This window comes from Rhinoderma darwinii, chromosome 12 (assembly GCF_050947455.1).
Source record: "Rhinoderma darwinii isolate aRhiDar2 chromosome 12, aRhiDar2.hap1, whole genome shotgun sequence".
NCBI classification, from domain to species: domain Eukaryota; kingdom Metazoa; phylum Chordata; class Amphibia; order Anura; family Rhinodermatidae; genus Rhinoderma; species Rhinoderma darwinii.
Genome location: NC_134698.1, coordinates 83,084,026 through 83,111,275, shown reverse-complemented (window position 1 = coordinate 83,111,275; position 27,250 = coordinate 83,084,026). Strand labels below are relative to the sequence as shown.

The 27,250-nt window shown below is 48.7% G+C and overlaps 1 protein-coding gene across 5 annotated transcripts; it reads left to right on the top strand.

The window, feature by feature from the left end:
* The first annotated feature begins 353 nt into the window (after nucleotides 1-353).
* On the top strand, nucleotides 354-27,250 carry ZC3H14 (zinc finger CCCH-type containing 14). 5 transcript variants are annotated; one of them, XM_075844375.1, is made up of 17 exons: nucleotides 354-503; nucleotides 2,284-2,326; nucleotides 3,628-3,742; nucleotides 6,537-6,577; nucleotides 7,566-7,740; nucleotides 8,236-8,668; nucleotides 9,018-9,178; nucleotides 11,138-11,238; nucleotides 11,589-11,729; nucleotides 13,654-13,725; nucleotides 22,330-22,474; nucleotides 23,047-23,258; nucleotides 23,747-23,855; nucleotides 24,211-24,347; nucleotides 25,994-26,076; nucleotides 26,443-26,549; nucleotides 26,949-27,250. In XM_075844375.1, exons 1-17 carry the CDS (start codon nucleotides 468-470, stop codon nucleotides 26,953-26,955), a joined length of 2,118 nt encoding a protein of 705 aa, XP_075700490.1. In that variant the 5' UTR covers nucleotides 354-467; the 3' UTR covers nucleotides 26,956-27,250. The 5 variants fall into 5 exon arrangements, with proteins under 5 accessions (XP_075700490.1, XP_075700491.1, XP_075700489.1 ...); XM_075844376.1 differs by having other exon boundaries at nucleotides 13,651-13,725; nucleotides 25,997-26,076; XM_075844374.1 differs by having other exon boundaries at nucleotides 13,651-13,725.

The window sequence follows — 27,250 nt, the reverse complement described above, 5'->3', positions numbered from 1 at the left end:
ACCTGTCACTTCTTGACACGTTACTGCACATGCGTTATGACTGAAATTACGGGGATGTTTTCTCCTGGTAACCTGCCGTGTGAACATACCCTTACTAGGACCCCCAGAACAAGGACTGGTCTTTGTGAACGGCTCTATGAAGGGCATTTGGACTGCGGGTGTCTTCAACTGTAGAAAACTCTCAGCTGTTTGAGCAGGACTAGGTCGGGATGGGTTTTTATCCACAGACAGCAAGAAGAGATGTTATACAGGGCGTGGCTCTGCAAGACTAGTGCTGGATGATGGACAGGTGGTGGGCGGGGCTCACCGCTCAGGACTGTACTTCCTCCTCCGCTCCGCCGGGTGTCGCTGTGACGCTCATATTGTCGGTGATCCTTGTGCGCGCTGTACTGCGGCCTTCTCTCCTGCTCCACACTCCGGTAACCGGCGCCTCTTCTCCCCGTGTGCGGGGCTTCACACCCGGCGCCATGGAGATCGGGACTGAGATCAGCCGCAAGATCCGGGTGTGTAACTATGTCCTGAAAAAGAACGGGTAACCAGGGGCTTCACCCGAATATGTGACCCGAGGAGTTACGGGCTGAGGAGGAGGAGGGGGGAGTCATGTGACGGCGGGTGTACACTAGTGACGGGGGGATGTGTGTATATTGGGGGGCTGTACACTAGTGGTGGGGGATGTGTGTATAGTGGGGGGGGTTGTGTGTATATGGGGGGGGGCTGTACCCTAGTATTGGGGGATGTGTGTATAGTGGGGGGGTTGTGTGTATATGGGGGGGGGCTGTACACTAGTGACGGGGGGGATGTGTGTATATGGGGGGGCTGTACACTAGTGGTGGGGGGGCTGTGTATATTGGGGGGCTGTACACTAGTGGTGGGGGATGTGTGTATATGGGGGGCTGTGCACTAGTGATGGGGGGGATGTGTGTATCGGGGGGCTGTTCACTAGTGTCGGTTGGGTTGTGTATCGGGGGGCTGTTCACTAGTGTCGGTTGGGTTGTGTATCGGGGGGCTGTACACTAGTGATGGGGGGATGTGTGTATATTGGGGGGCTGTACACTAGTGGTGGGGGGGGCTGTACACTAGAGTTGGGGGGGCTGTGTGTATATCGGGGGGGCTGTACACTAGAGTTGGGGGGGATGTGTGCATATGCAGGGGGCTGTGCGCTAGTGACGGGGGGCTGTGTGTATATTGGGGGGCTGTGTATATCGGGGGGGCTGTGCACTAGTGACGGGGGGGGTTGTGTATATCGGGGGGCTGTGCACTAGTGACGGGGGGATGTGTATATTGGGGGGGGTTGTGTATTGGGGGGGCTGTGCACTAGTGACGGGGGGATGTGTGTATATCGGGAGGGGGCTGTGCACTAGTGACGGGGGGATGTGTGTATATCGGGAGGGGGCTGTGCGTATATCGGGAGGGGGCTGTGCGTATATCGGGAGGGGGCTGTGCACTAGTGACGGGGGGGATGTGTGTATCGGGGGGCTGTGTGTATATCGGGGGGGGTTGTGCACTAGTGAAGGGGGATGTGTGTATATCGGGGGCTGTGCACTAGTGACGGGGGGCTGTGTGTATATTGGGGGGGCTGTGTATATCGGGGGGCTGTGTGTATATCGGGGGGGCTGTGCACTAGTGACGGGGGATGTGTGTATATTGGGGGGCTGTGTGTATATCGGGGGGCTGTGTGTATATCGGGGGGGCTGTGCACTAGTGACGGGGGCTGTGTGTATATCAGGGGGCTGTGCACTAGTGACGGGGGATATGTGTATATCGGGGGGGCTGTGCACTAGTGACGGGGGGGATGTGTGTATATTGGGGGGGGCTGTGCACTAGTGACGGGGGGGGCTGTGCACTAGTGACGGGGGGGGCTGTGTGTGTATCGGGGGGGGGGCTGTGCACTAGTGACGGGGGGGGATGTGTCTATATCGGGGGGGGGGGGGGTTGTGCACTAGTGACGGGGGGATGTGTGTATATCGGGGGGCTGTGCACTAGTGACAGGGGGATGTGTGTATATATCGGGGGCTGTACACTAGTGGTGGGGGGATGTGTGTATCGGGGGGCTGTGCACCAGTGACGGGGGAGATTTGTATATTGGTGCGGGGGAGAGTGTGCACTAGTGATGGGGGGATGTGTGTATATCGGGGGGCTGTTCACTAGTGTCGGTTGTGTTTGTGTATCGGGGGGCTGTGCACTAGTGACGGGGGGATGTGTGTATATTGGGGGGCTGTACACTATCGAGGGGTCTGCACGTGTTCTGTTGCCGTTCCTCTTCATTTGTTGGTTTCTCCGCAGACGGCCATTAAAGGGAAGCTGCAGGAACTCGGGGCGTACGTTGGTAAGTTCCTGAAATCTGAAGTAAATGTAAATCTGTTTCTTTGAACATGACCTGAGCCCCACCTCGCCCCTTTATCCCGCTCCATCCCTTACCTCATCTCGCCCTTTATCCCGCCCCACCCCTTACCTCATCTCGCCCCTTTACCCCACCCTTTACCCCACCTCGCCCCTTTACCCCACCCCTTACCTCATCTCGCCCCTTTACCCCACCCTTTACCCCATCTCGCCCCTTTACCCCATCTCGCCCCTCTACCCCACCCCTTACCTCATCTCGCCCCTTTATCCCGCCCCACCCCTTACCTCATCTCGCCCCTTTATCCCGCCCCACCCCTTACCTCATCTCGCCCCTTTATCCCGCCCCACCCCTTACCTCATCTCGCCCCTTTACCCCACCCCTTGCCTCATCTCGCCCCTTTACCCCACCCTTTGCCTCATCTCGCCCCTTTACCCCACACCGCCTGACTTGAGCCCCACCTCGCCCCTTTACCCCACCCCTTACCTTATCTCGCCCCTTTACCCCACCCTTTACCCCACCCTTTACCCCACCCTTTACCCCACCCTTTACCCCACCCTTTACCCCACCCCACACCTCATTTCGTCCCTTTACCCCACCCACACCTCATTTCGCCCCTTTATCCCACCCCACACCTCATTTCGCCCCTTTATCCCACCCCACACCTCATTTCGCCCCTTTATCCCACCCCACACCTCATTTCGCCCCTTTATCCCACCCCACCCCTCATCTCGCCCCTTTATCCCACCCCACCCCTCATCTCGCCCCTTTATCCCACCCCACCCCCTCATCTCGCCCCTTTATCCCACCCCACCCCTTACCTCATCTCGCCCCTTTATCCCACCCCACCCCTTACCTCCTCTCGCCCCTTTATCCCACCCCACCCCTTACCTCCTCTCGCCCCTTTATCCCACCCCACCCCTTACCTCCTCTCGCCCCTTTATCCCACCCCACCCCTTACCTCATCTCGCCCCTTTATCCCACCCCACCCCTCATCTCGCCCCTTTATCCCACCCCAGCCCTTACCTCATCTCGCCTCTTTATCCCACCCCACGCCTTACCTCATCTCGCCCCTTTATCCCACCCCACCCCTTACCTCATCTCGCCCCTTTATCCCACCCCACCCCTTACCTCATCTCGCCCCTTTATCCCACCCCACCCCACATCTCGCCCCTTTATCCCACCCCACCCCTCATCTCGCCCCTTTATCCCACCCCACCCCTTACCTCATCTCGCCTCTTTATCCCACCCCACCCCTTACCTCATCTCGCCCCTTTTTCTCCATGTAGACGAGGAGCTCCCCGATTACATCATGGTGATGGTGGCGAACAAGAAGAGTCAGGATCAGATGACGGACGACCTGTCGCTCTTCCTGGGGAATAACACGGGCAGATTCACCACCTGGTAACTGACTCTGTCCCCCGGGGCACTGACTACAACCAATCAGATCGCTGCTCCCATATTCTGACGTTCGTTCCCTAGAATAATGGGCAATGTGGCAGATTTATGAAAACCAGTTGAAGTGAGAAGCGGAGAGGGTTCCCTTTCTGTCAAATCTGATAATGTAGGAAAGATGTTCCGCAGATGTCGCGTATTGTAAGGGGTCGTCCGCCGTCCACATTGAGGTCTGAATGTTCTCTAGTCTTCAGATATCTGCAGCCTTCAGTAACCAGTGCGGGATAAGGGGGATAAGGGGCTTCACTAAAAACTTCATGTCTAGAAGAGGTTAGAGGGGTCCAGGGTGTAAATTGGCACGTGGCGAAAACGCTGGGTATAGGGTGATGGAAAACAGGCCAGGGAATAAGAATCCTCATGAAGGCCTCGTGCACACGGCCGGCCGCCGACACTCTCAGGCCACGGGCCGCATTTTTGTGCTGTGCTCCCGTACAAAGTATGGGAGCACGACCCGCAAAAAAACAAAATGTAGGACATGCTCCATATTTCCCGGCACGGACACCTTTCCATAGCGATACGGAAAGGTGTCCGCGGCCAACCGAACTGGGCGGGACCGTAATTGCGGACCGTATTGTGTGTGTTTTACGTGGGGCTTTAAGGAGAGGGAAACTGGCTATGGCTCTGTTCACACCGGTGTTGGAGCTTCCATCGCAGATTCCTTAGTTTTTGTCGGAACATAATAGCACCGCATGCTGCGTAATTATGAAACCCAACGGAGCCCATTAAAGTCAACGTGTTCCGTCAGGCGCCGGTGGTTTTCGCGCACTCAGAGGATGTGACAAGGTCGTCAGTACCCAACAGCCATTCTAGAAAGATGAATATCCTAATAGGAAAGTCTGGTATATTTATCCCACCTGCTGTCTCAGGGCCGGCTAATATTTGGTATGTGAGGCCTTATAAGCGCCCAAAATGTATCGAGAGAATTGTGTTCAAAGTAAGACCCAGGAATCCGGTGTAAGACCTGCAATCTGGTTCCTATGGGAAATCTCTCGACTTTTTACCGGCATTGGTTTTCCTATAATGCGATAATAACTCGGCTCTGTTTTCTCACTGGACGGGAGACGTCCAATAGACTTCATGTGTGTGGATTTTGATACAGCTGTGATTTCTCACAGAAACTTCTAGGAAAACTAGAGAACATGTATGGAAAGTCAGTGACAGCAAAAATCACTATAGAAACCCACAACTCTGCACAATATAGAGCAGCATACAGCAGAGGCACTTACATATATTACATAACTTATCCTGAGTTACATCCTGCATTATACTCCAGAGCTGCACTCACTATTCTGCTGGTACAGTCTCTGTGCACATGCATTACTTATCCTGTACTGATCCTGAGTTACATCCTGTATTATACTCCAGAGCTGCACTCACTATTCTGCTGGCGGAGTCACTGTGTACATACATTACTTATCCTGTACTGATCCTGAGTTATATCCTGAATTATACTCCAGAGCTGCACTCAATATTCTGCTGGTGGAGTCACTGTGTACATACATTACATTACTTATCCTGAGTTACATCCTGTATTATACTCCAGAGCTGCACTCACTATTCTGCTGGCGGAGTCACTGTGTACATACATTACTTATCCTGTACTGATCCTGAGTTATATCCTGAATTATACTCCAGAGCTGCACTCAATATTCTGCTGGTGGAGTCACTGTGTACATACATCACATTACTTATCCTGTACTGATCCTGAGTTACATCCTGTATCATACTCCAGAGCTGCACTCACTATTCTGCTGGTGGAGTCACTGTGTACATACATTACTTATCCTGTACTGATCCTGAGTTACATCCTGTATTATACTCCAGAGCTGCACTCACTATTCTGCTGGTGGAGTCACTGTGTACATACATTACATTACTTATCCTGTACTGATGCTGAGTTATATCCTGTATTATACTCCAGAGCTGCACTCACTATTCTGCTGGTGGAGTCACTGTGTATATACATTACATTACTTATCCCGTACTGATCCTGAGTTATATCCTGTATTATACCCCAGAGCTGCACTCACTATTCTGCTGGTGGAGTCACTGTGTACATTACTTATCCTGTACTGATCCTGAGTTATATCCTGTATTCTACTCCAGAGCTGCACTCTCTATTCTGCTGGTGGAGTCACTGTACATACATTACTTATCCTGTACTGATCCTGAGTTATATCCTGTATTACACTCCAGAGCTGCACTCACTATTCTGCTGGTGGAGTCACTGTGTACATACATTACATTACTTATCCTGTACTGATCCTGAGTTACATCCTGTATTATACTCCAGAGCTGCACTCACTATTCTGCTGGTTCTCCGGTGTCTGTGATCAGCTTGTTCTGGTTACTTACATTTTGAGGAGTGATGTCTCTACACAAGTCACTGTACAGTCATCTAATGGAGGGAACACACAAGCTGTCCACAAACTTGCAGACTGTTTCAAATAGTATCTAGTAGAATTGCACTTAGTTTAGTGTTAAATAAATCAAGCTTCATCATTGTGTATTTAAAAGTTCTGCCGCTTTCTGTTGGTTTCGCAACGTTTTCAAGACCTCTGTTTACGGTCAGTGAATGTAACCTTTTTGTTTACATCCAGAGGCTACAAACCTGTACGGGCCACGATCCTCTTCTAAGAGCTGAACACATCAGCACAAATGTCCTGAGATGTGTGAGCAGCAGACGATTGGCTATTTGTTACAGTGTGACGCTATTATAACACCCTTTCTCTGTGTTTTCCAGGCTGCAGGGCGTACTGGATAAGCTGCGCACGGTCACTCCAGGTCTGTGGGTTTATCATTTGTCCTATAGATTTTGAGAGTCTGAGATTTTATGTGCATGGATATTTGGGGGTGAAGGTGAAGGCGCCACAGATTCTGCAGCCCATAGATTTTAATGGGTTAAAAGCGAATCTCCGAGCCGGCGAGTTGATCCTCCCAGTGCCAATCGTGACCGGTGAATCGTGAACTGGCGAAATGGAAATAATTTGTTCATCTTTATTATTGATCTTGTTGGATGTTGAAGAGTTTATCAGGATAGACATTAGGGGTGTTGGTAGAATAGGCCGCCAATGTGCAGTCGGTGGGAGTCGGACCTCCTACCCCTGACGATTCCTAGAATGGCGTTGTAGCGGCACCAGGAAGGTGTTCTGCCACGTTGTCTCCGCTCTCCCCAGAGACTGCGTGTTCAGACTTCTTTAGTCCTTGGTTAACCATGTGACCACCTGAAAAAAGTGCCGTCCTAGCACCGCTGCCACTATGTCCCAGCGATCGGTCACATTAATGGGGCATCGGTGGCATGTGCTAGCGACATAACGTTACGGTCACATGTTTAGGATTTGCTGCATTTCTTTTTTTCTTTATAACCAGAGCGTTCCCTGTCCCCGATTAATGTCTTTGTAGATTTTACTTTTTGGCTTAAATAAGGAAAACCTCAGAATTAAAGGTGTTTTCCACTTGTGTCATGGTCAGACCCCCTCTAACCAGACATTTGGGGTATATCAGATCGATATGTCATAAATATTGGGACACCACTTTATCATTTTGTGATCTGGATCGTGGTTCGGGGAGCGTTTCATGGATCGGCTTAAGCTGCCAGTAGTCACCCCACTAACACTTGTATGTACAGTTGTGGTTTCTTCCTGCCGCACCAGTACCGCGACATGTGAACGTATCTCAGTAATCGCTCCAAATCGCGGGACTGATCGTGCTCTGGTTTCATCTTAAAATGCTGTTGGTGATTTATTTATTTTTTTCGTCTATTTCCTCCCAGAAACCAATAGCCTGAAAGCGTCCGAGGCCATCATCTTCAATAGCAGCATGCCTCCCCTGAAAAGCCTGCCCCATAACAGAGAGGATTCTGGGAGAGACGCTCCACTGCCAAGGCAGGAGAGGCTGCACAGCGAGTCCGACAACGAATCGCAAGCTCCGCGATCTGCAGATGTCAGGTAGTGCTAATGGCTCCTGGACAGCAGGAGGGACTATTACTGATGTAAAGCAAAAAATACACAGTCATAAAGGGGACGTCCAGTTTGGATCATCCTTTTTTTGTTGCTGGCGTCGGCCCAATCATGAGCGGATTACTGGGGCTCCCGCTGCATGGGGTTACCTCTTATTCTGATCAGCTGTTCTAAGCAATGGAACAGGCTGGTTCCTAATTTTTCCAAAAGAGGTGACCCCCCCACCCCCCCCACCCTTCTATTAGATCTCTAGGTCCTCTAATGGGAATATAATGCTATGGCTGTGGGTTGTCAGCGGACTCCCGCCTCGTAATTCTTTTTTTTTTTTTTTTTACTGACTCTTTAATCTCTTGGTGAATTCTTCATCTAGATCCAGGGAAAGCTACGGGTGCCGCGTCCCCCCCCTCACCATATACAATGTATTTTCTTGTCTCGTGTTCAGCGTTCATTATGATTTTGTATGTTTTCTCCCCCATTTTCTAGGGTCTCCTCTGATGTTGGCACGGCTGCACGGATTACCTCTGCAGTGAAGCCGATGTATGAATTCTCCCCCTCAGAAGCCGTCATTGACATCAAACTGGATTCTGACGACCCTTTCAATGACGACTTCAGCTACGGACCTGACAATTCGCTGTACTCCAGGAAGAGGCCGGCTGCTCCCGCCAGTATCAGAGTCCAGCGGCCGGCAGCTCCACTCTACAGACCCCCCGGAAGCAACCAAAGTATTTACCAGGTTACGGAGGGCAGCACCGTTCAAAGACTCCTGCAAAGCAGCGGCCAGTCTACAAGACCCAAGGGTTTCCAGGTCAACCGGGCGCTCGGTGCCACAAAGCTGTACGATCCTCCGGATGTGAGCCGCTCTGAAGAGACCTACGTATCTGTTATGGCCTCAACCATGGACCGAGCAGCACGAGAGGTAAGTTCTGGTCCTCTTACACCAGGCTGGTAAACCGGCAATAGAGTGAAAGTCTCAATCTTACAGCCTGTATTATACTCCAGACACCTATGCAGAAAGCCAGAGCTGCATTCATTGCTCTGTAGGCTTCAGAGCTGTATTCTCCCAGCATGCCCTGCCACTTTAGCGTCTATGCAGAGCTTGCTCTTATGATTTATCGGTTTATCTCCAGGTACTGTGAAGTGCCCACCTGCATTACAGGAAGTAAAATAACAGCAGAATTGTGACTGCAGCTCTGGAGTATAATACAGGAAGATCCCACTACACCCCCATCCACCCTTTGTGTTTTCTAAGAGCCTGTTTGTTGTAGGCGGACAGTGCCCGCAAGAGGAAGATGCCAGTGGCCAGTTCTGTGATGAAAGTGAAGAGATTGGCTGAAGACTTGCAGGAGGAGGAAGATGAGGACGACGACCTGTCCCGGGTCGCCGGATTATCCAGCAGCGTCTCTGTGCCTTCTCGTCCAGAAAGGAGGTAGCAAAATAGATTTCACAGTGATAAAATTGAGGAGCGTTTAAAACGATGGTGTTGTGTTTAGTGCCGGGGCTGAGGATCGGTGCTCAGAGATTCAACCATAGAAGTCACACCGCCCCCTGTCTTCTTACCAGGCATAACACTATGTTAGTGAGGCGGCTCCTCTGCACACGGTTACGGTTCTTCCCATATTCCGTCTGCTGTGTGCGGGATATAGTGGTTTGGGGTTATGCAGGTTCACCTTTGGTGCAGATGTGAGGAAATTTTCGGGAATTTCTAGAAGCTGTAAGGCTTAGTTCACACTGAGTTTTTTGTTTTTTTACGCTGAAACCGTGTTTGAAAACTCGCCAAAATTGCCTCATTGATTTCAATTGGAGAGGAAGGCGTTTTTTTCCCCCGCGAGCAGAATAAAACGCTCGCGGGGAAAAAAAAGCGTCATGCCCTTTCTCCGGGCGTTTCCATCTTGGACCTCTCATAGACGTCAATGGGAGGCAAAGAAAGAGGTTTTCGCTGAGTTTTTTGCCAGCGGTGCCCAATGGCTGTGGCCGACAAGCGCAGCAAAAAACGCTGCAAGTATTCTGCCGGCAGGTCAAAATTCCTGAAGAAATTGAGGCAGATTTTCCACACAGTTTTTTGCAGGCGGAACAGGAACTTACAGACCTATCACATTTTACCACGAAAATGTGTCCTTCGCCTGTGTGCGCCGCTTTCTCAGTTTTGCTACCCCCCCCCCCCCCCCCCCCCCAATCCGTTTTAGTTGAATCGATGACCTTCATGAGACATGAACCTTTTGTTGCGGCTGAGGCGGCCGCGCTATCCGTTATTAATGAGGAACACCGAGATCCAATACTTGAATGTCGTCGTTGTCGTCGTCCCCCCCCCCCCCCACCGAGCACAGAAACTACTGCAAAAAAATTACCATTGACCGCAATAAAACTTGGTAGTACCCTATAATTCTAATCAATCAGCTAGTTTTAATATTAATCTACATAGTAAGTTGAGGCACTCTCTTAATGCATTACATTACTTATCCTGTATTATACTCCAGAGCTGCACTCACTATTCTGCAGGTGGAGTCACTGTGTACATACATTACTTATCCTGTACTGATCCTGAGTTACATCCTGTATTATACTCCAGAGCTGCACTCACTATTCTGCTGGAGGAGTCACTGTGTACATACATTACATTACTTATCCTGTACTGATCCTGAGTTATATCCTGTATTATACTCCAGAGCTGCACTCACTATTCTGCTGGTGGAGTCACTGTGTACATACATTACTTATCCTGTAATGATCCTGAGTTATATCCTGTATTATACTCCAGAGCTGCACTCACTATTCTGCTGGTGGAGTCACTGTGTACATACATTACATTACTTATCCTGTACTGATCCTGAGTTATATCCAGTATTATACTCCAGAGCTGCACTCACTATTCTGCTTGTGGAGTCACTGTGTACATACATTACATTACTTATCCTGTACTGATCCTGAGTTACATCCTGTATTATACTCCAGAGCTGCACTCACTATTCTGCTGGTGGAGTCACTGTGTACATACATTACATTACTTATCCTGTACTGATCCTGAGTTATATCCTGTATTATACTCCAGAGCTGCACTTACTATTCTGCTGGTGCAGTCACTGTGTACATACATTACATTACTTATCCTGTACTGATCCAGAGTTACATCCTGTATTATACTCCAGAGCTGCACTCACTATTCTGCTGGTGGAGTCACTGAGTACATACATTACATTACTTATCCTGTACTGATCCTGAGTTACATCCTGTATTATACTCCAGAGCTGCACTGACTATTTTGCAGGCTTCAGAGCTGAAATCTCCCAGAATTTGCTGCTTGTTCAGTGTCTGCACACAGCGTTTGTGAGGATGAGCATGATGCTTTCATTGAGTTTATAAATTCAGAACCTTTTTGTTTATTTCTTAGACCTACCCTCCCCCCCTCAAAACAAGCCAACAAGAACCTCATTCTGAAAGCCATATCTGAAGCCCAAGAGTCGATCACAAAGACTACAAACTACTGTACAGGTAATGAAGGTCATTCTCTTATGTCCGTGGGTTTGATGGGTGGGGGATGTATAATTTAACTTGATGTGTGGGGGTCTCGACGGTGACACATTGCACACAAAATGCACAGTGACTTGTGTTACATTGGAACGGATATGCTCTGTATACAGTGTTACAATTCTTAGGGCTTGTGACAACATAACCATTGTGTTTTTAAAGGGCCAGTAACCCTGAGGGGTAGGAGTCGATCTATGGCGCTATTAAGTGAAAGCCGTTTCCATCAATGTTTCTTCTATAATCTGTGCAGCGATCAGTAGACGGTCATTAGAAGTCGTGTCTCCTGTGTATTCATTATGTCTCTAACCCTAAAGCTCCCCCAAAGCAGACGGTGCCTGTTGCTCCAAGAACCCGTCTCATACCCGAGGAGGAGCTGATCCTTCTGAAGAGCAGAGCTTCCGTGCTGCGCTACCAGGAGGAGCCTGAGGAACCGGCCGTTATGGACACCATGCCAGGTACGGGGCGCTCGCCACAACTGCGTTATTTACCCCCTCGACTTGTTGTTGTGCATAAATTGGTGACGTAAAGTGAAGCTGCCGTGTTGTACGCGCTCCTGTCCGTTGCAGCATGTAATAAAGCAGGAGGTGCGGAGCCGACTTTGAAGGTAGTTTTATGTGGAAAGACTTGGTAGTATTTGGATCTGTTCCCTGCTTTCTCTGGAGTCCAGGGGGCGGAGTCACTCAATGATTGACAGCATTCCCTGTATAAGTATATAACGGTCAATCACTAACCAGAACCGCGCCCTGGACAGGGATCAGAGTATGAGGTCATTAAATTACAACTTTGGCCCCATGCGCACGACCGGATTTCTCATCCGAAATTACGGACCCATTAATTTCTATGGGTCGCTGACACCTCTCCGTATTTATAGAGCATGTCCTCTTCTTTTTTTATTTTTTTTTGTCTAATTACGGCACGGACTCCCCATAAATGCCTATGTGCGCTTCCGTAATTACAGACGGCAATGTATGTGGATCTGTAGCCGACCGTAATTACAGAAGCATTGCTACGCGACGCCAGGGGATTACCCAAGATTCCTCCGTGTTTTTTTCTAGGGGATCGGTAAATACCGATGCATTACGGACCGTATTTACGGACAAACTTCCGCAAATGCGGATGATTTACGGATCTATGGATGAAAAATAGTCGTGCCCGGCCGTAGACAGCCGCCTGCATTCTCGGGCTGTGCTCCCATACTAGTAGGGGAGCATGGCCAGTAAACCGCAGAAGATAGGACTTGTCTTGTCTTTTGCGGGTACACTTCTACGGCCCGGACACCTTCCCGTAAATTAACGGGAGGGTGTCTGTGGACAATAGAAGTGAATGGGTCCGTAATGTCGGACCGTAATTGCAGACTATTTTTACGTTTGTGCGCTTGGGGCCTTATACAGAATCGTGTTCAATAAAGCTATAGAGATTAAAACCATGAGACCTAGTTCTGCTCACACAGCGCGTCACAATGTGTCAGTGCAGGTAAGTGCTTTCAGCCTGGAGCACAGGAGAGGGATTTGTGTTGCTGATGCTCTGAGCATTGCATGAACTTACACATTGTAACAAAATCTTCTCCTGTCCTAGCAGAACTAGATCAAGATAAGTTGTCGGGTTTTTAATGTAAACAATGAATGTTTACGTTCACTTATAGCAAGCAGAGTATATTAAAATGTAGCAGAACTTTTCATTATGGAATAATTATTCTTGGATTTTGAGTGGTCACGGGGCTCGGTGATGCGCCGGCTGAAGATCGCGGGACGCGGCGCGTGTAAAAAAAAGTGTCACGTCCAGTTATTTGGCTGTTCGCTTTGTGACTTCAGTTTTTGGGTGTGAACTTAAGTATCAAATGTGCGGTAATTTATAAAACAAAGCAACAAAAGACACTGGTTCACCTGCAGGTCGGAGCGCGCGTCGTGTAGATGGGTTTTTCTAACGGGCATTTCCTTTATTTTGCGATATTCTTGGTGTGCGTGGCCTCGCCATGTGTAACACTGCAACAAAATCCCTGTGACGATGTAGTCAATTTGGCGCGCGGTTAATTTTTTTTGGTCCCCTTTTGATTTCTTTTATTTGTAGTGTTTGTGCGCGGTTCGTGTAATGTGCGCTGGGGCTAAGAAGTGACTGAAGGAATTTGCATAAACCTAAAAACGGAGATTTCCTTTCAAGTTTTCCTGCAATTCGATGTCTGGGTGTGGAGAGGCGCAGGGTGCGCGGGGCGGGTTGTTCTCATAAACAGGACCCTCCACAAGGCGCTCAGGTGTTGTACGTTGCCTCGACACCGCTCTACGTGCACCCTGCGCCTGCTTTCAGATGGAATTGGGGAGACCCTTTCATGCCCGGTGTCGTTTAGGGATTCGTTCTTACATTGCGGTGGTTTTGTTTCAGAAGAACAACGCAGAATGGACGTTCTCTCAAGACTTCAACCCGATCCCTCCATTGAAGCTCCGCTCTGGAGACAAGGTGTCTGCCCTGTCCACTTGTGTAATGTTTGGTACAGACACTGGGGCAGATTTACTATCACTGTCCAAGTCATAAACCGTGTGAACCTAGAAGAGGCAGCCAGAAAATGCGCCAAATGTATCATACAGCGTGCGCCACTAAATCATCGCATCGGGCTAAACGTGTTTCTCTTCCTTGTAGCGTCTCTTAGGCTTCGTTCACATCTGCGTCCGGTTCCGTTTATGGGTTCCGTCTGAGCTTTCCGTCGGGAACCCATGTACGAAATCCAAACCCACAAATGGAAACCATAGCTTTCCATTTGGATCCCCATTGACTTCAATGGTGACGGATCCGGTGCAAATGATTTCCGTTTGTCACCGTTGTGTAAGGAGCCGCTGTTTTTACGGGATGAATAGCGCAGTCGACTACGGTATTTATTCCATCAAAACAACGGAACCCTTAAACATCGGTGACAAACGGAACCAATTGCACCGGATACGTCACCAGTGAAATCAATGGACCTAGAGTTTCAGTTTTTCAGTCAGGGCGCCGTTCATGGGTTCCCCAGATGGAAAGCTCCGATGGGACCCCTGAACGCAGCCCTGACACAGATGTAAACGAAGCCTAAGTTCATCAGTGTTTTTACACCAAAATTGCCACATTTTTAAGCCATGGAGCCTTTTTGCTGAACCGCACCCCTTTCCTGATCAGTCTCGCCCCTTGTCGAGCGCTGCGCAAAAAAGTGTCTATAACCATTAAATGTGGCGTACGGAATTCTGGCTCGATTTAAGTAGTAAATCTGCCCCGCCGTGTTCTTGCACATTGCCAGTATTAGGCCATGTTCACACGACCACATTAACATCCGTAATGGACGGACGTATTTCGGCCGGAAGTCCCGGACCGAACGCAGTGCAGGGAGCCGGGCTCCTAGCATCATACTTATGTACGACGCTAGGAGTCCCTGCCTCTCTGCAGGACAACTGTCCCGTACTGTAATCATGTTTTCAGTACGGGACAGTTGTCCTGCAGCGAGGCAGGGACTCCTAGCATCGTACATAACTATGATGCTAGGAGCCCGGCTCCCTGCACTGAGTTCGGTCCGGGACTTCCGGCCGAAATACGTCCGTCCATTACGGACGTTAATGTGCTCGTGTGAACCCAGCCTTAAACTGTAGTTAAACGTTCGACAAACTTCTGACATGTCCGAGCGCTGAGACCCCCACCAATGGCTAGAACGAAGCCGCTGAAGGTCTCGTGTGAGCGCTCGGCCGCTTCGTGTCTGTTCGGTTTTTCCGGAAAGCCGATGTATCGGAGCACGGGCTCGGACTTTCTATTAGGTTCGGTCACCGATACATTCATTTCCGGAAAAAGCCGAACAGACACGAAGCGGCTTCATTCTAGCGACTGGTGGGGGTCTCGGTTCTCGGACATGTCAGACGTTTGTCGAACGTTTAGCTGCACTTGCAAAATCTGGCTGTTTTTCAGACGTTTTTTAAGCATCAATCTTTGTTTGGAGCTGTTTTTTTCTATTGACCCAATGAAAAATGGCTTCTTTGGGAACTGTGGGAACGAAAACACAGTTTTTCCCATTGAAATCAATGGGCAGATGTTTGGCGTCGTTTAGCCTCTGTATTTCTAGCAGTGTGAACATACCCGAATACTCCAGGGTGGCACTCACAATTCTGCAGGCTTTTGATCTTAATTTACCCATCATTCTCTGCTTGTTCAATGTTTAGAGGATAATTTGCATTTTTGTAAGTTGTTTTTACACCAGGAAAACAACTTATGTATAGAAAACGAAATGCTCGCCTGTTTAGCTTAACCGTAGGTGGTGGTTGTCCGCAAGCTTGCTGACTGTTTCTAATAAAACCAGCAGAATAGTGAGTGCAGCTCTGAAATATAATACAAAATATAACTCAGGATAAGTAATGTAATGTATGTACACAGTGACTCTACCAGCAGAATAGTGAGTGCAGCTCTGGAGTATAATACAGGATGTAACTCAGGATCAGTACAGGATAAGTAATGTATGTACACAGTGATCCCACCAGCAGAATAGTGAGTGCAGCTCTGGAGTATAATACAGGATGTAACTCAGGATCAGTACAGGATAAGTAATGTATGTACACAGTGATCCCACCAGCAGAATAGTGAGTGCAGCTCTGGAGTATAATACAGGATGTAACACAGGATCAGTACAGGATAAGTAATGTAATGTATATACACAGTGACTCCACCAGCAGAATAGTGAGTGCAGCTCTGGAGTATAATACAGTATTTTACTCAGGGTCAGTACAGGATAAGTAATGTAATGTATGTACACAGTGACTCCACCAGTAGAATAGTGAGTGCAGCTCTGGAGTATAATACAGGATGTGACTCCGGATCAGTACAGGATAAGTAATGTAATGTATGTACACAGTGACTGCACCAGCAGAATAGTGAGTGCAGCTCTGGAGTGTAATACAGGATATAACTCGGGATCAGTACAGGATAAGTAACGTATGTACAGTGACTCCTCCAGCAGAATAGTGAGTGCAGCTCTGGAGTATAATACAGGATGTAACTCAGGATCAGTACAGGATAAGTAATGTATGTACACAGTGACTCCACCAGCAGAATAGTGAGTGCAGCTCTGGAGTATAATACAGGATATAACTCAGGATCAGTACAGGATAAGTAATGTAATGTATGTACACAGTGACTCCACCAGCAGAATAGTGAGTGCAGCTCTGGAGTATAATAAAGATTGTAACTCAGGATCAGTACAGGATAAGTAATCTATGTACACAGTGACTCCACCAGCAGAATAGTGAGTACAGCTCTGGAGTATAATACAGGATGTAACTCAGGATCAGTACAGGATAAGTAATGTAATGTATGTACACAGTGACTCCACCAGCAGAATAGTGAGTGCAGCTCTGGAGTATAATACAGGATGTAACTCAGGATCAGTACAGGATAAGTAATGTAATGTATGTACACAGTGACTCCACCAGCAGAATAGTGAGTGCAGCTCTGGAGCATAATACAGGATATAACTCAGGATCAGTACAGGATAAGTAATGTAATGTATGTACACAGTGACCCCACCAGCAGAATCGTGAGTGCAGCTCTGGAGTATAATACAGGATGTAACTCAGGATAAGTAATGTACATGTAATGCCGCAGGATTCTTCTCACCCTCACGTAGAGTTTGACTCGTGTCTGCAATCACCTGTTCCTGGCCATCCTGTACCTGGGTGAGCACCGCACGCAATCCTCACAGGCTCGCATCCTCTGCAACACAAAGGGTTTTGTGTAGTTTGCATAGGCCAGTATGGCAGCGCTGGTCAATGACTTCTTTAGTTCACAGAATGCATGGGCAGCTTCCACGCTCGAAAGGAGTGGTCTCTTGTTTCTGGAGGAGTTCCCCCAGCACGCAGGGCATACAAGGGTGCGGCCACCTTGGCAAAGTCCTTCATAAACTTTCGGTAGTAGTTGGTTAACCCTAGGAACGACCGTCATTCACTACTTTTGGTCACTGTTGTACTGCCCAGATCTTCGAGTCCATGGGTTGGACCCCTTGTTTGGAAACCTTGTGCCCCAAGTACTCGACTCTCCCTAAACAGATGACATATTTGGGGCTTCAGCTTCCACCCATGCTCTTCCAATCAGGTAAGGATCCGATTTAGATGCTCTTTGAAAGCGGCAGAAAAGATAATGTCAAGATAGGTAAGCGGGCACTCATGGTTTATCTCCCAGGCACAGCTCCATTAACCTCTGATAGGAGCCGGGGCATTCTCAGAAATTCATGCAGTGCCATGGCCGTGACAAACACTGCCCTGTATCATTTTTGGCAACCAGTACCCCCTGCCCAGATCGAGGTTTGGGAAGTAGCGGGCCTGTCCCAGTGCTGCCAAGGAGTCTTCAATCCGCGGAGGTGGATAAGCATCACGTACTGTACAAGCGTTTAGGCGTCGATAATCTACACAGAACCGTCTGGTCCCGTCTTTCTTCTTTACCAATACAACGGGAGACGCCCAAGGACTTTACTGGGCCGTACCACTTGACTCTCTTGCATCTGCTTGAGCAGCGCTTCCACCTCTTGGTTTAGTGCCGGGGGTGGATCTCTCGATAGTGTTGTCAAATAGGTGTTGCCTGTCCTGTAGGGATTTCATGCTGCAGAGTCTGTCACCCCAAAGTCCACCTCGTGATGGGAGAAAGCATTTGGGTGTGCTCCTAGGACCTGGGCCAACTGATCCCGCTCTTTCGGGGACGTCTGGGCCTCTTCCAGGCGTACCTTTTTCAACAGCTGTTCCCCGATCATTGGCACCGTGCTCGCCTCTATTCGAGTGTAAGGGTATCCATATCCGCACCAGTAGACCCGACATTCATGTTCTTAGGCATGTTGCACCTCTTGGATTGGATGTACATCAGCAATCAATTCCTGAGGAGCCAGGGTCACATCAAAATTATTAAGGTTCATAAATCTCACCAGGACCTGCCCCCCTTGGACTGGACACGGGGTTCGGCCTACCGCTATTCCCCTCTTTCTGCAGCATTGGTTCAAGCATAACTACTGTGCCCCATGGTTGATAGCTTGTGCCTACTGGGAGTGGCAACAGAACCTTGTGACCAGCCCGTATCACTAGGGGTACAGAGGGAGGAACTTTTACCGAGCCCCATCCTCCCCATCAGTCCATAAAGGGTGGCCTGTGCGCTACACTGTTTACATGTCTTTTGCAGGGTGTTTCTGGCTCGGGACACCCTTCCAGTACCTAGGTCCCGACTCTTGAGCCATCAATCCGTCTAATTCCTTCAGCATATTCATGCCCAAAATTACTGGCACATTGGGTTCCATACCATCCTCTACTACCACCACCCTCTTCTCTTTCATGGTCCGACCCCAAATCTCAACGTTGGCCCACATAACCCCAGTCTGTCCAATGGGTAAATTATTGGCACCCTTCAATCTCGACCAGTGGGCATTCCCCCCGACAAACGACAGCTGGGAAGTGGGCCTCATGCCGTCTGGGTTATAGTGGTGACCTGGGAGCCGGTATCCATCAAACAGAGCAGTTCAACTCCGTTTAACTTGGCCCTAACGACTGGGATCCCTCCTACAAGTCAATTGCTTATATTTTGGGGCACACTATGGTCTCCTGCAATTTGCCCCTCAACTGCAGGCGTCTTTAGTTTAAATCCCCCTGATGTGCTGCAGAACCCCGGTGTGGACAGTCTAGCTCGGTGACCTTCCTGGTGGCACGTCCAGCATCTTCTCTCTGCAGATCGAGGTCTCCTGCCAAACTGTCGCCTCGTTAGTCAGTGGAGCCGCTGACGACCGGGAGGCAGGTGAGACTCCAGACTTCATGCAGATAACCCGAGTACGAAAAAAATCCTCTAATCCAAGGCATGGTACCTGAGATGGCTGCCCTGGTGGAAGGGTCCTGTGAAGAATGGCAGGACCGCCAACTTCAGGATCAACAGATTGCCAGAGTGAAGGAATGGCTGCGGGTCAACTACCAACCCGTGCGGGAGGAGCGAACGGCTCTGACCTCCGATGGTAAGAAGCTATGGCAGCAGAAAGATCCGCAGGCTTTACGAAAAGGAATCCTTTACTGAAGATTTCAACTTCCTACTGAAATCGGACCCACTTGGCAGGTGGAGTTACCTGCCGATGAGGAGAGGAATCGTTGAGGGGATACATGAAAAGAAGGGGTACTTCGGGCCGGCTAAAACATAAATGTGGCTACAACGGTTGCACTACTGTCCCAATCTCCAGAAAGTAGTGATGTCCGTGTGTGGGCGTTGCTGCATCTGTAGCTTGGCCGGGGCCGGAGACCAACAGGCCCCAATTGGTAACATTCAAACCCATTATCCGCTGCAGCTTGTGATGATGGACCCGCTGACCGTGCTGGAATCTATACGGGGATATAAGTACTTGCTGGTCATCGAGGATCTTTTCACAAAGTTTTCTGTAGCCGTTTTGACTCGGGACCAGATGGCAGAGTCGGGCACAATCCCTGCGGAGGAATTTCATTTTGCCATACGGATGTCCTGCCGAACTGCATTCAGATCAGGGCGCCTTTTTTGAGGGCAGAGTGATCGGGGAGCTATGCTGGCTTTACCAGATAAGGAAAACCCGGACGACTCGATCACCCGCAAGGAAATGGGGCATGTGAGCGCCTGAACAGAAAGCTGTGGCCGGATTACACTGCAGAGCTCGTGTGGGTGTATAATAACACTGCACTCCACCACAAGGTACTCGCCCGTCGTACTGATGTTTGGAAGGAACGGGAGATGCCCCCTTAATATGCAAACTGAAGGGGAAGATGAAAACTGGACACCCCAGACTTGGATGGCAGAATATCGGAGGAGAGTCCAAGAGATGTACCACATTGTGGCTCGGAGACTGGGTCCCCAAACACCGACGCCCAACCGCAAGCTAAAGAAATTGCCTTTGCAACGTGGTGACCGGGTGATGGTGCGGAACCGAACAGCTAAAAGAGGCGGGAAGTTACAGTGGAAGTCCAGGCCTTACTCGGGGAGAGTATACCTGAGGCAAAACCAGTGTCTGCTCTCATTCCTGTACCAGTGGACACCATTAAGGAGTGGTGGATCCCCCCAGTGCCCACCGTGGGACCCTTAGAAGGGAAGAGCTAGCAGCGCCAACAGCTAGAAGTGCAGATGGGACCGCGGAGAAAGAGGACCCCACACCCCTGTGTCCGTCTCAGCGCACGCACTTTAGGAGAATGGCCACCAGATATGAAGACTTTGTCTTGAGAACTGAAGTTGTCGGGATGACCACCCTTTAGCCGGTGGGGGGGGGGGAGGGTGTAATGCCGCAAGATACCACCAAGCCAGCAGAGGGAGCCGTCCCCAATGTATGCAGCAGTCTGGAGGAAGTCGGGGCCCAGAGTGGAGTTGGTCATGTGCAGTTGGATTTGAACCAGCAGCGGAGGAGGAAGATGATGAGATGAGAGCGGTTTCTCAATTGCCAGTGAAGCCACAGACATAGGGAGAAGTGGGATTAGGAGATCCCCGGCATGTTCACCGGCTGTGTCCAGAACCGGCAGGCAACACGTGCGGATCCCGGATCAACAGGAAATCCAGAGAGGAGCACGTGAAGGCCAGCGGCCATAGTGACTTGTGAGCAGAGACCACAGTTGGTGAGCGGAGCCGTTCCCGGGGGAGTAAGAATTTGCAGAATCTTACTCCGATGTTAACACTAGAGCGTCATTGTAGTGACCTAAAATAGTTGTTAATCTGTTGTTCAGAGACCCCGTGAGTTCCTAACTCGTTGCTGTGAGGGGCTTTGTGTAGATTGTTGCCCTGGGAGACCACGTGTAGGAGGAGGGTTAGACCTAGGCGGCCGCTGCAGACTACGTCGTTCTCACGTTGTTACTACACGCAACGTTCTGCTGTTCGGTTATGTATCTCCGTCTCCTACAAGTTCCGCAGCAAAGCTTTTCAGTCAAAATCCTCAATTCTTCTGTACGTGTCTCACACTTTACATACAGCGACATTAGTCCCCTATCAGCACTACATAACGATGTCACGTTCGTAGCAGCAGTGCAGAGTATTTCAGCATTCTCCCATTCACTCAGGATAGGCCATTAGATTTCTCATCAGACAAACCCCTTCATTGCAGACTTGATGATCATGTTAAAGTTGCTGTCACAAGTTTAACGCTTCTCTATCTACCTAATCGAATAGGCGCAGTTTTTTTGTTTTTTTTAAAAAAAAAAAAAAACTTTTTATTATTGACAAAGTTCTGATCATTTTTAGGTTTATTCTAAATGCCCAAGTGGGCTTTGTAAAGAAGAGTGACGCTGGCCAATCGGCGTCCTACACTTGTCTTCATTCATGTCCAGCTTTATTCACAGCAGTGTGATCTCGCGAGATCGCGCTGTGACGTCACTTCCACAGTTCCTTCCCCGGAGCGACGGGAGAACAACCAGATGTCGACTCCATTTACAAAAAATTTGCATAAATGTAAAAGATCAGAACTTTGTCACTAATAAACGATTTTCAAAAAACAAACTCCGCGCCTCTTTGATTAGGTAGGAGATGGGGAAGTTATAAACTGGTGACCGCCTCTTTAAATCCGCTTAGATTTATTTCTGCCACATTTTGGATGGGCTTTTGTATTTGTACTATCATTTGTTGCAGATTTTAGGTGCAGAAGCTGCAACTAATTTGTTACGTCTGAACTTGGCCTAATGAGAACTCTTCTACCCAGTGAGGCCATGTTCACACGCGAAACAAACGGCCGAAAATACGGAGCACTTTTCATGGGAAAACGGCCTCTGATTTTCAGCCGTTTTTTACGGCCGTTTTTGTCAATGTAAAACGGCTCAAGAAGTGACATGCGCTTCTTTCTTACGGGGCGTTTTTTTTACGTGCCGTTGTTTGAAAATGAGGCGTAAAATAAAGCCCCATCTGAACAGAACGCTGTATTTCCCATTGGAATCAATGGGCAGATGTCTATAGGCGTTCCGATTCAAACGGCTGAAAGTAGCGCGTGTGAACCGAACAGGAATGACCTGCAGGTGAAACGCGTGATCCGTGTATATGTCTTGTGTGTTATTCTGCTCGTGTCCTGGAGACTCCGTGTTATTCGTGCATTTCTGTATCTATCAGATGAGGAGATGGAGAGCCGCAGACCTGCAGACAGCCGCTCCTTCATCCTCAAGAGGCCAAATATCACCAAAGATTCTGCAGTCCAAGCAATTCCCACAGCACCAGAGAGTCAGCCGCCGCCGCCGGTACGACTAATCCAGCCCAGGTACGTGACATGCGAGAATCCCTGGCGAGTACCAGCGCCACTAAGTGCAGTATTATTATTATTATTTTATATGCTGATAATCTGCCAACTTCAGGACTACAGAGGCGCTGGATTATCAGATATTCCACACTATTGAATACCGCCTGTACACGCCTGCATTTATGTGCCCCACAATGAACGTCCCCATCATTGTAAGAGGAGCTGCAATGTAAAGCATCAGACAGAAGTTTTCCTCTAGTATTCTGATTTTATTTTTAACATTAAAAGCCAACTGAGAAACCTGTAAAGGCGATCCAAACCTAAATGAAGCTGTTAAGATTTAATCGTAGAATTTTCTGGATGCAGCCTGCAGTGTAAAGAATGGAGGCTTTACCTGATGCAGGATTTTTTTATTTTTGCTTAATTCCTTTTCTACAGTTTTTACTTAGTTTTAATGTTCATGGTCGACATGATATCAACTTGTCTAAATGCAGCTTCTAGCAACGACTAATACAGCGATGTAAGAGGCGGCTGCATTACAAACCACGTGTGTGTAATATTACAATACAATGCATTATGTTTTATCTGATCAGGGAGACTGTGGTACTTGAAAAACCTCCAAGTCCAAAATTTATAGTAACCTTAGAAGGGGTCCCCAGCCCCCCGGGATACATCTCTGACCAAGAACCAGAAGAAGAACCGATGTGTTACACGGAAGACGGAGAGAGTTATTCAGGACCGTACAATACGCTGAGTAGGACAGAGCCGAGTCCCCCCGACCTGCAGGATCCAGCCAGTATGAATGGTACGTCCCACCTCATGCCCACACACCAGCACATATCGTATCCGTAACGTCGGCCGCAGGTGGAGTGTTTACAGGTGATGAGATCTAAATCCACCCGGAAAATGTATCCGGATGAGACTTGTAATAGAGCGGCTTTATCCACCGTCCGATGTCAAACCAGGGAGATTAGGATGAGCCGTGTAACCAGGCCGGACATAAAAGGGGAAAATACACACTCACCTCTGCTGCATCTGTAGTGTTTATACCTGGAGAGAAGTTCATAGAGTGCAGAAGTGGTGAGCAGCCCCCCAATCTGACATGGGGGGGGGGGGGGAGATATATATGATGCACTGGAAAAAAAGGGTCCTGTATTTGATCTCCCTTCACAGTCACGGTTTGTGTTTTTTGCCACAACCTTCTGGAGATCAGTTTCCTATCGGGGCAGATATAAAATCTCCTTCATTGTATGTTGATTAACACCAGTCCCTTTTACCGTCCACCGGTTTCAGAGTCCAGCGACGTTCCAACCAAGGCAAAGATCCTGGAGCGCTGCAAGTACTGGCCGGCGTGTAAGAATGCAGAGCGCTGCTCCTACCAACACCCCACTACACCCTGCAAGTAAGTGCGCCCCCCGAATCCTGCACCTAAGAGGGGGGGGGGGTCTGATTCACAGGGTCGCTCCTCCAGAATACTCCATGTCTAGAGCTCGTTCACACAGGAGCCGCTCTGTATGAAGGAGGACACTCACTGGTCTGCGGTTACCCCCCCCCCCCCATAGGGCAGCAGTGATGCCTGTGCGGGTGACGGCTGCCTGTGCGGGTGACGGCTGCCTGTGCGGGTGACGGCTGCCTGTGCGGGTGACGGCTGCCTGTGCGGGTGACGGCTGCCTGTGCGGGTGACGGCTGCCTGTGCGGCAGATCAGACGCATCACGGAACACGGGGAGCTGAATCGTGTCTGTTTCTCTTCCTCCAGAGCTTTTCCCAAGTGCCGTTTTGCAGAGAAATGTTTCTTCATACATCCAAATTGTAAGTTTGATGCAAAGTGCGCGAAGGCCGACTGCCCGTATACGCACGCCAGCCGCCGGCTCCCGGCACCTCTGGCAAAACCAGGTACGTCTTAATCCGTTATGCGACGGACAGTGATGGTCCGTAGTCAAGGCGGCTTTTAAGGGTCATGGTCACCGTTTTGTGCCAGATTTTTTAACCCCTTCCCGGCAGACATTTTCTGGATATAAATGTTTTCCTTTCCACCTTAAAAACAAAAGCCATAACTTTTTTTTTTTCCCCCCATCGATTAAAGCCATATGAGGACCTGTATTTTACGGGACGAGTTGTAGTTTTTCACTGCACCATTTATTGTACCAAATAATGTAGTGGGAACCTGGGAAAAAATTTGTGGCGTGGAATAGGAAAAAAAACGGATTCCTCGATATTTTGAGGGCTTTCGGTTTTAAGGCTTTCACTGTATGGTAAAAACAACATGTTAACTGCGTTCTACCGGCCAATAGGATTACAGTGATACCAAATTTATATTGTTTTTTTTTTTATGTCTTACTACTTTTTACGAGGAAGAAACTAATTGTTAAAATAAAATGTGTGATTTGTCGCCACATCGTGAGAGCCGGAATATATATATATTATACAGCGTTCACCGTGCGGGTTAAATAATGGTATATTGTAATAGTTTGGCAATACCAGGTGGTTTTATTTATTGATTTTTTTAACTTTAAAGTTTTTAATTTTTTTGACACTACTAAAAAAATTTTTGGTACAATACTAATGTATTACAGTAGATTGTCATTCTTACAGGCCACTGTTAAGCTGGGTCAGAGACATGGCTTAACAGGAGATGAAGAAAGGCAGTCCTGGGGGCCTTCGTTAGGCCCCTGGGTTGCCATGACAACCATTGGCCCCCCCCCACTGTTTCTAACCTCTTAGATGCTTCGATCGTTCTTGATCGCAGCATCTAAGGGGTTAAACAGTCGGGAACAGCATGATTGGTATTCCTGGCCGTTAGTCCCAGGTGTCAGCTGCAAAACACAGCAGAGACCCGCTCCAAACATCACCTCCCCCACCACGACGCAATAGTACATCGCGCTGCAGGAACAGGTTAATCGTGACCTTGATACCTTGGCTTCCGTTTGTGTCAGTAGGTTTTCCAATAAACACCATTTTAGTTACCTGTAGATTCAATGTCCGACAACTTTACTTCTCTTCTACGGAGTTACTTTGTCTTATACTCCATTCACAGTCAGAGCTGCATTCACAATTCTGCTATGATCTACTTGCTGCTATTTTATATTCTGGGAGACCAATGTTTGCACGAGGCAGGTCCAGGAGTCTGATTCTATTCTATATTAATCTCCTGATTGTGGGGAGCATTTATAGTGCTGACCGATTTCAAGCAGCAGCCAGCAGAATTGTGACTACAGCTTTGAATGTGATTGGAGTATAAAAAGTGCTATAATTTATTAGGTATTTGCGAAGCGACATCTAGGTAGTAAACCTCTTAATAATTGGTCTTTCCATGTAAAACAAGGGATCTGAATCTACAACATAGAGGACCCGTGTCCTGCAGCTTAAAGCAGTGGAAACCGGCCGTCCATTGATCTCAGTAGCCAATGGCTTATTAGTTCTGGTTTGCTCTCCTGATGGGGGCACTTCTGCTCTCACGGGACAATTCGTATCTTTTGACCGATTCTCATTGGAAATGTTGTTTTTCCCTTTTGAATGAGCAGAATTTCTCTTGTTTTCAGTAGCGCATATTCCGCCTGTGGTGCAGCAATGCAGATACTTCCCAGCCTGTAAGAAGACCGAGTGTCCGTTCTATCACCCCAAGGTAATTGTGATGCTTCAAGGCTCCTTTACACCGGCCAATGGAGCGTTCATATAACGGCACCGATTAGACGAGGAATGAGCAAACGCCGGTTCATCAGCTGATCGTATCGTTTATGCAGCAAGAAATATTCTCCTTGTCGGCAGCGCATCCCACGGTGTAAACAAGGCCGCGCTGCCGACATGATAGAAATGTGTGAGGACGAGTGATTGGAGTAACGGGTGCCGAACAACAAGCTGTCTCGTGGATCGGCACCCGTTTTCACAGCCCATATCGGGCCGTGTAATAAGACCTTTATATGTCCAGCACCGGGGGCCACAGGGATCCGAACTATTACTCAGGTCATTTACTTTGTATCCGTGTTCTCAGCACTGCAGGTTCAGCAATCAGTGCACGCGGCAGGACTGTGAGTTTTATCATCCGAAGATCCCGGTCCCTCCCCGACACGCTCTGACGTGGACCCGCTCCCAAGCCAGGTACGAGCCCTCCCCACTATAGACTATCTCATGCTGTTCTACCAAACCACTATCCACACTCCCTCATCAACTGCAAGGAAACTCCACCTTTTATAACACCAGGTTGTGATTAGGCCCAACATTATGTACTGATTTCTTAATAAATCTTTATAATGGTTGGAGCTCCGCACCCCCTGTAGACATTTAAAGGGAATCTGCACTATGATAATACGGTTACTGTAGTCACCAGATATATGCAGTCACCACTAGGGGGAGCTCGCTACATACAGATATATGCAGTCACCACTAGGGGGAGCTCGCTACATAGATACATGCGGCCCCTTCTGACATCGGACGCCTCATTTTGCCTCTAGTTGAGAACTTTCCGCGTGTTCTAATCTCATATTTATCTCTTTTCAGCGACTGACGCTGCGGCTCGGACTCCACAACCTCGGCCTTAATTCTATGAACCTTGAAGACGTGAGATCTTCGCAGGCATCGCACCAGCAAGCGCGGCGTTTTACGTATTTTAGACTTTATTTTATTGCCTGTATTCCAGGTTTTATATTTCTTGCCGTTTTCTACGCTGCCGCAGGGAAACGTCTCCTCCCGTTTTTCCTGATTTTCTTATTAAAACAATGTTTATTTGTGTGGATTTTGGACCTGAAACTTTGTTGTATAAAGTCAGAACCGTTCTAAATACAGTCGAGTTTATTTAACAA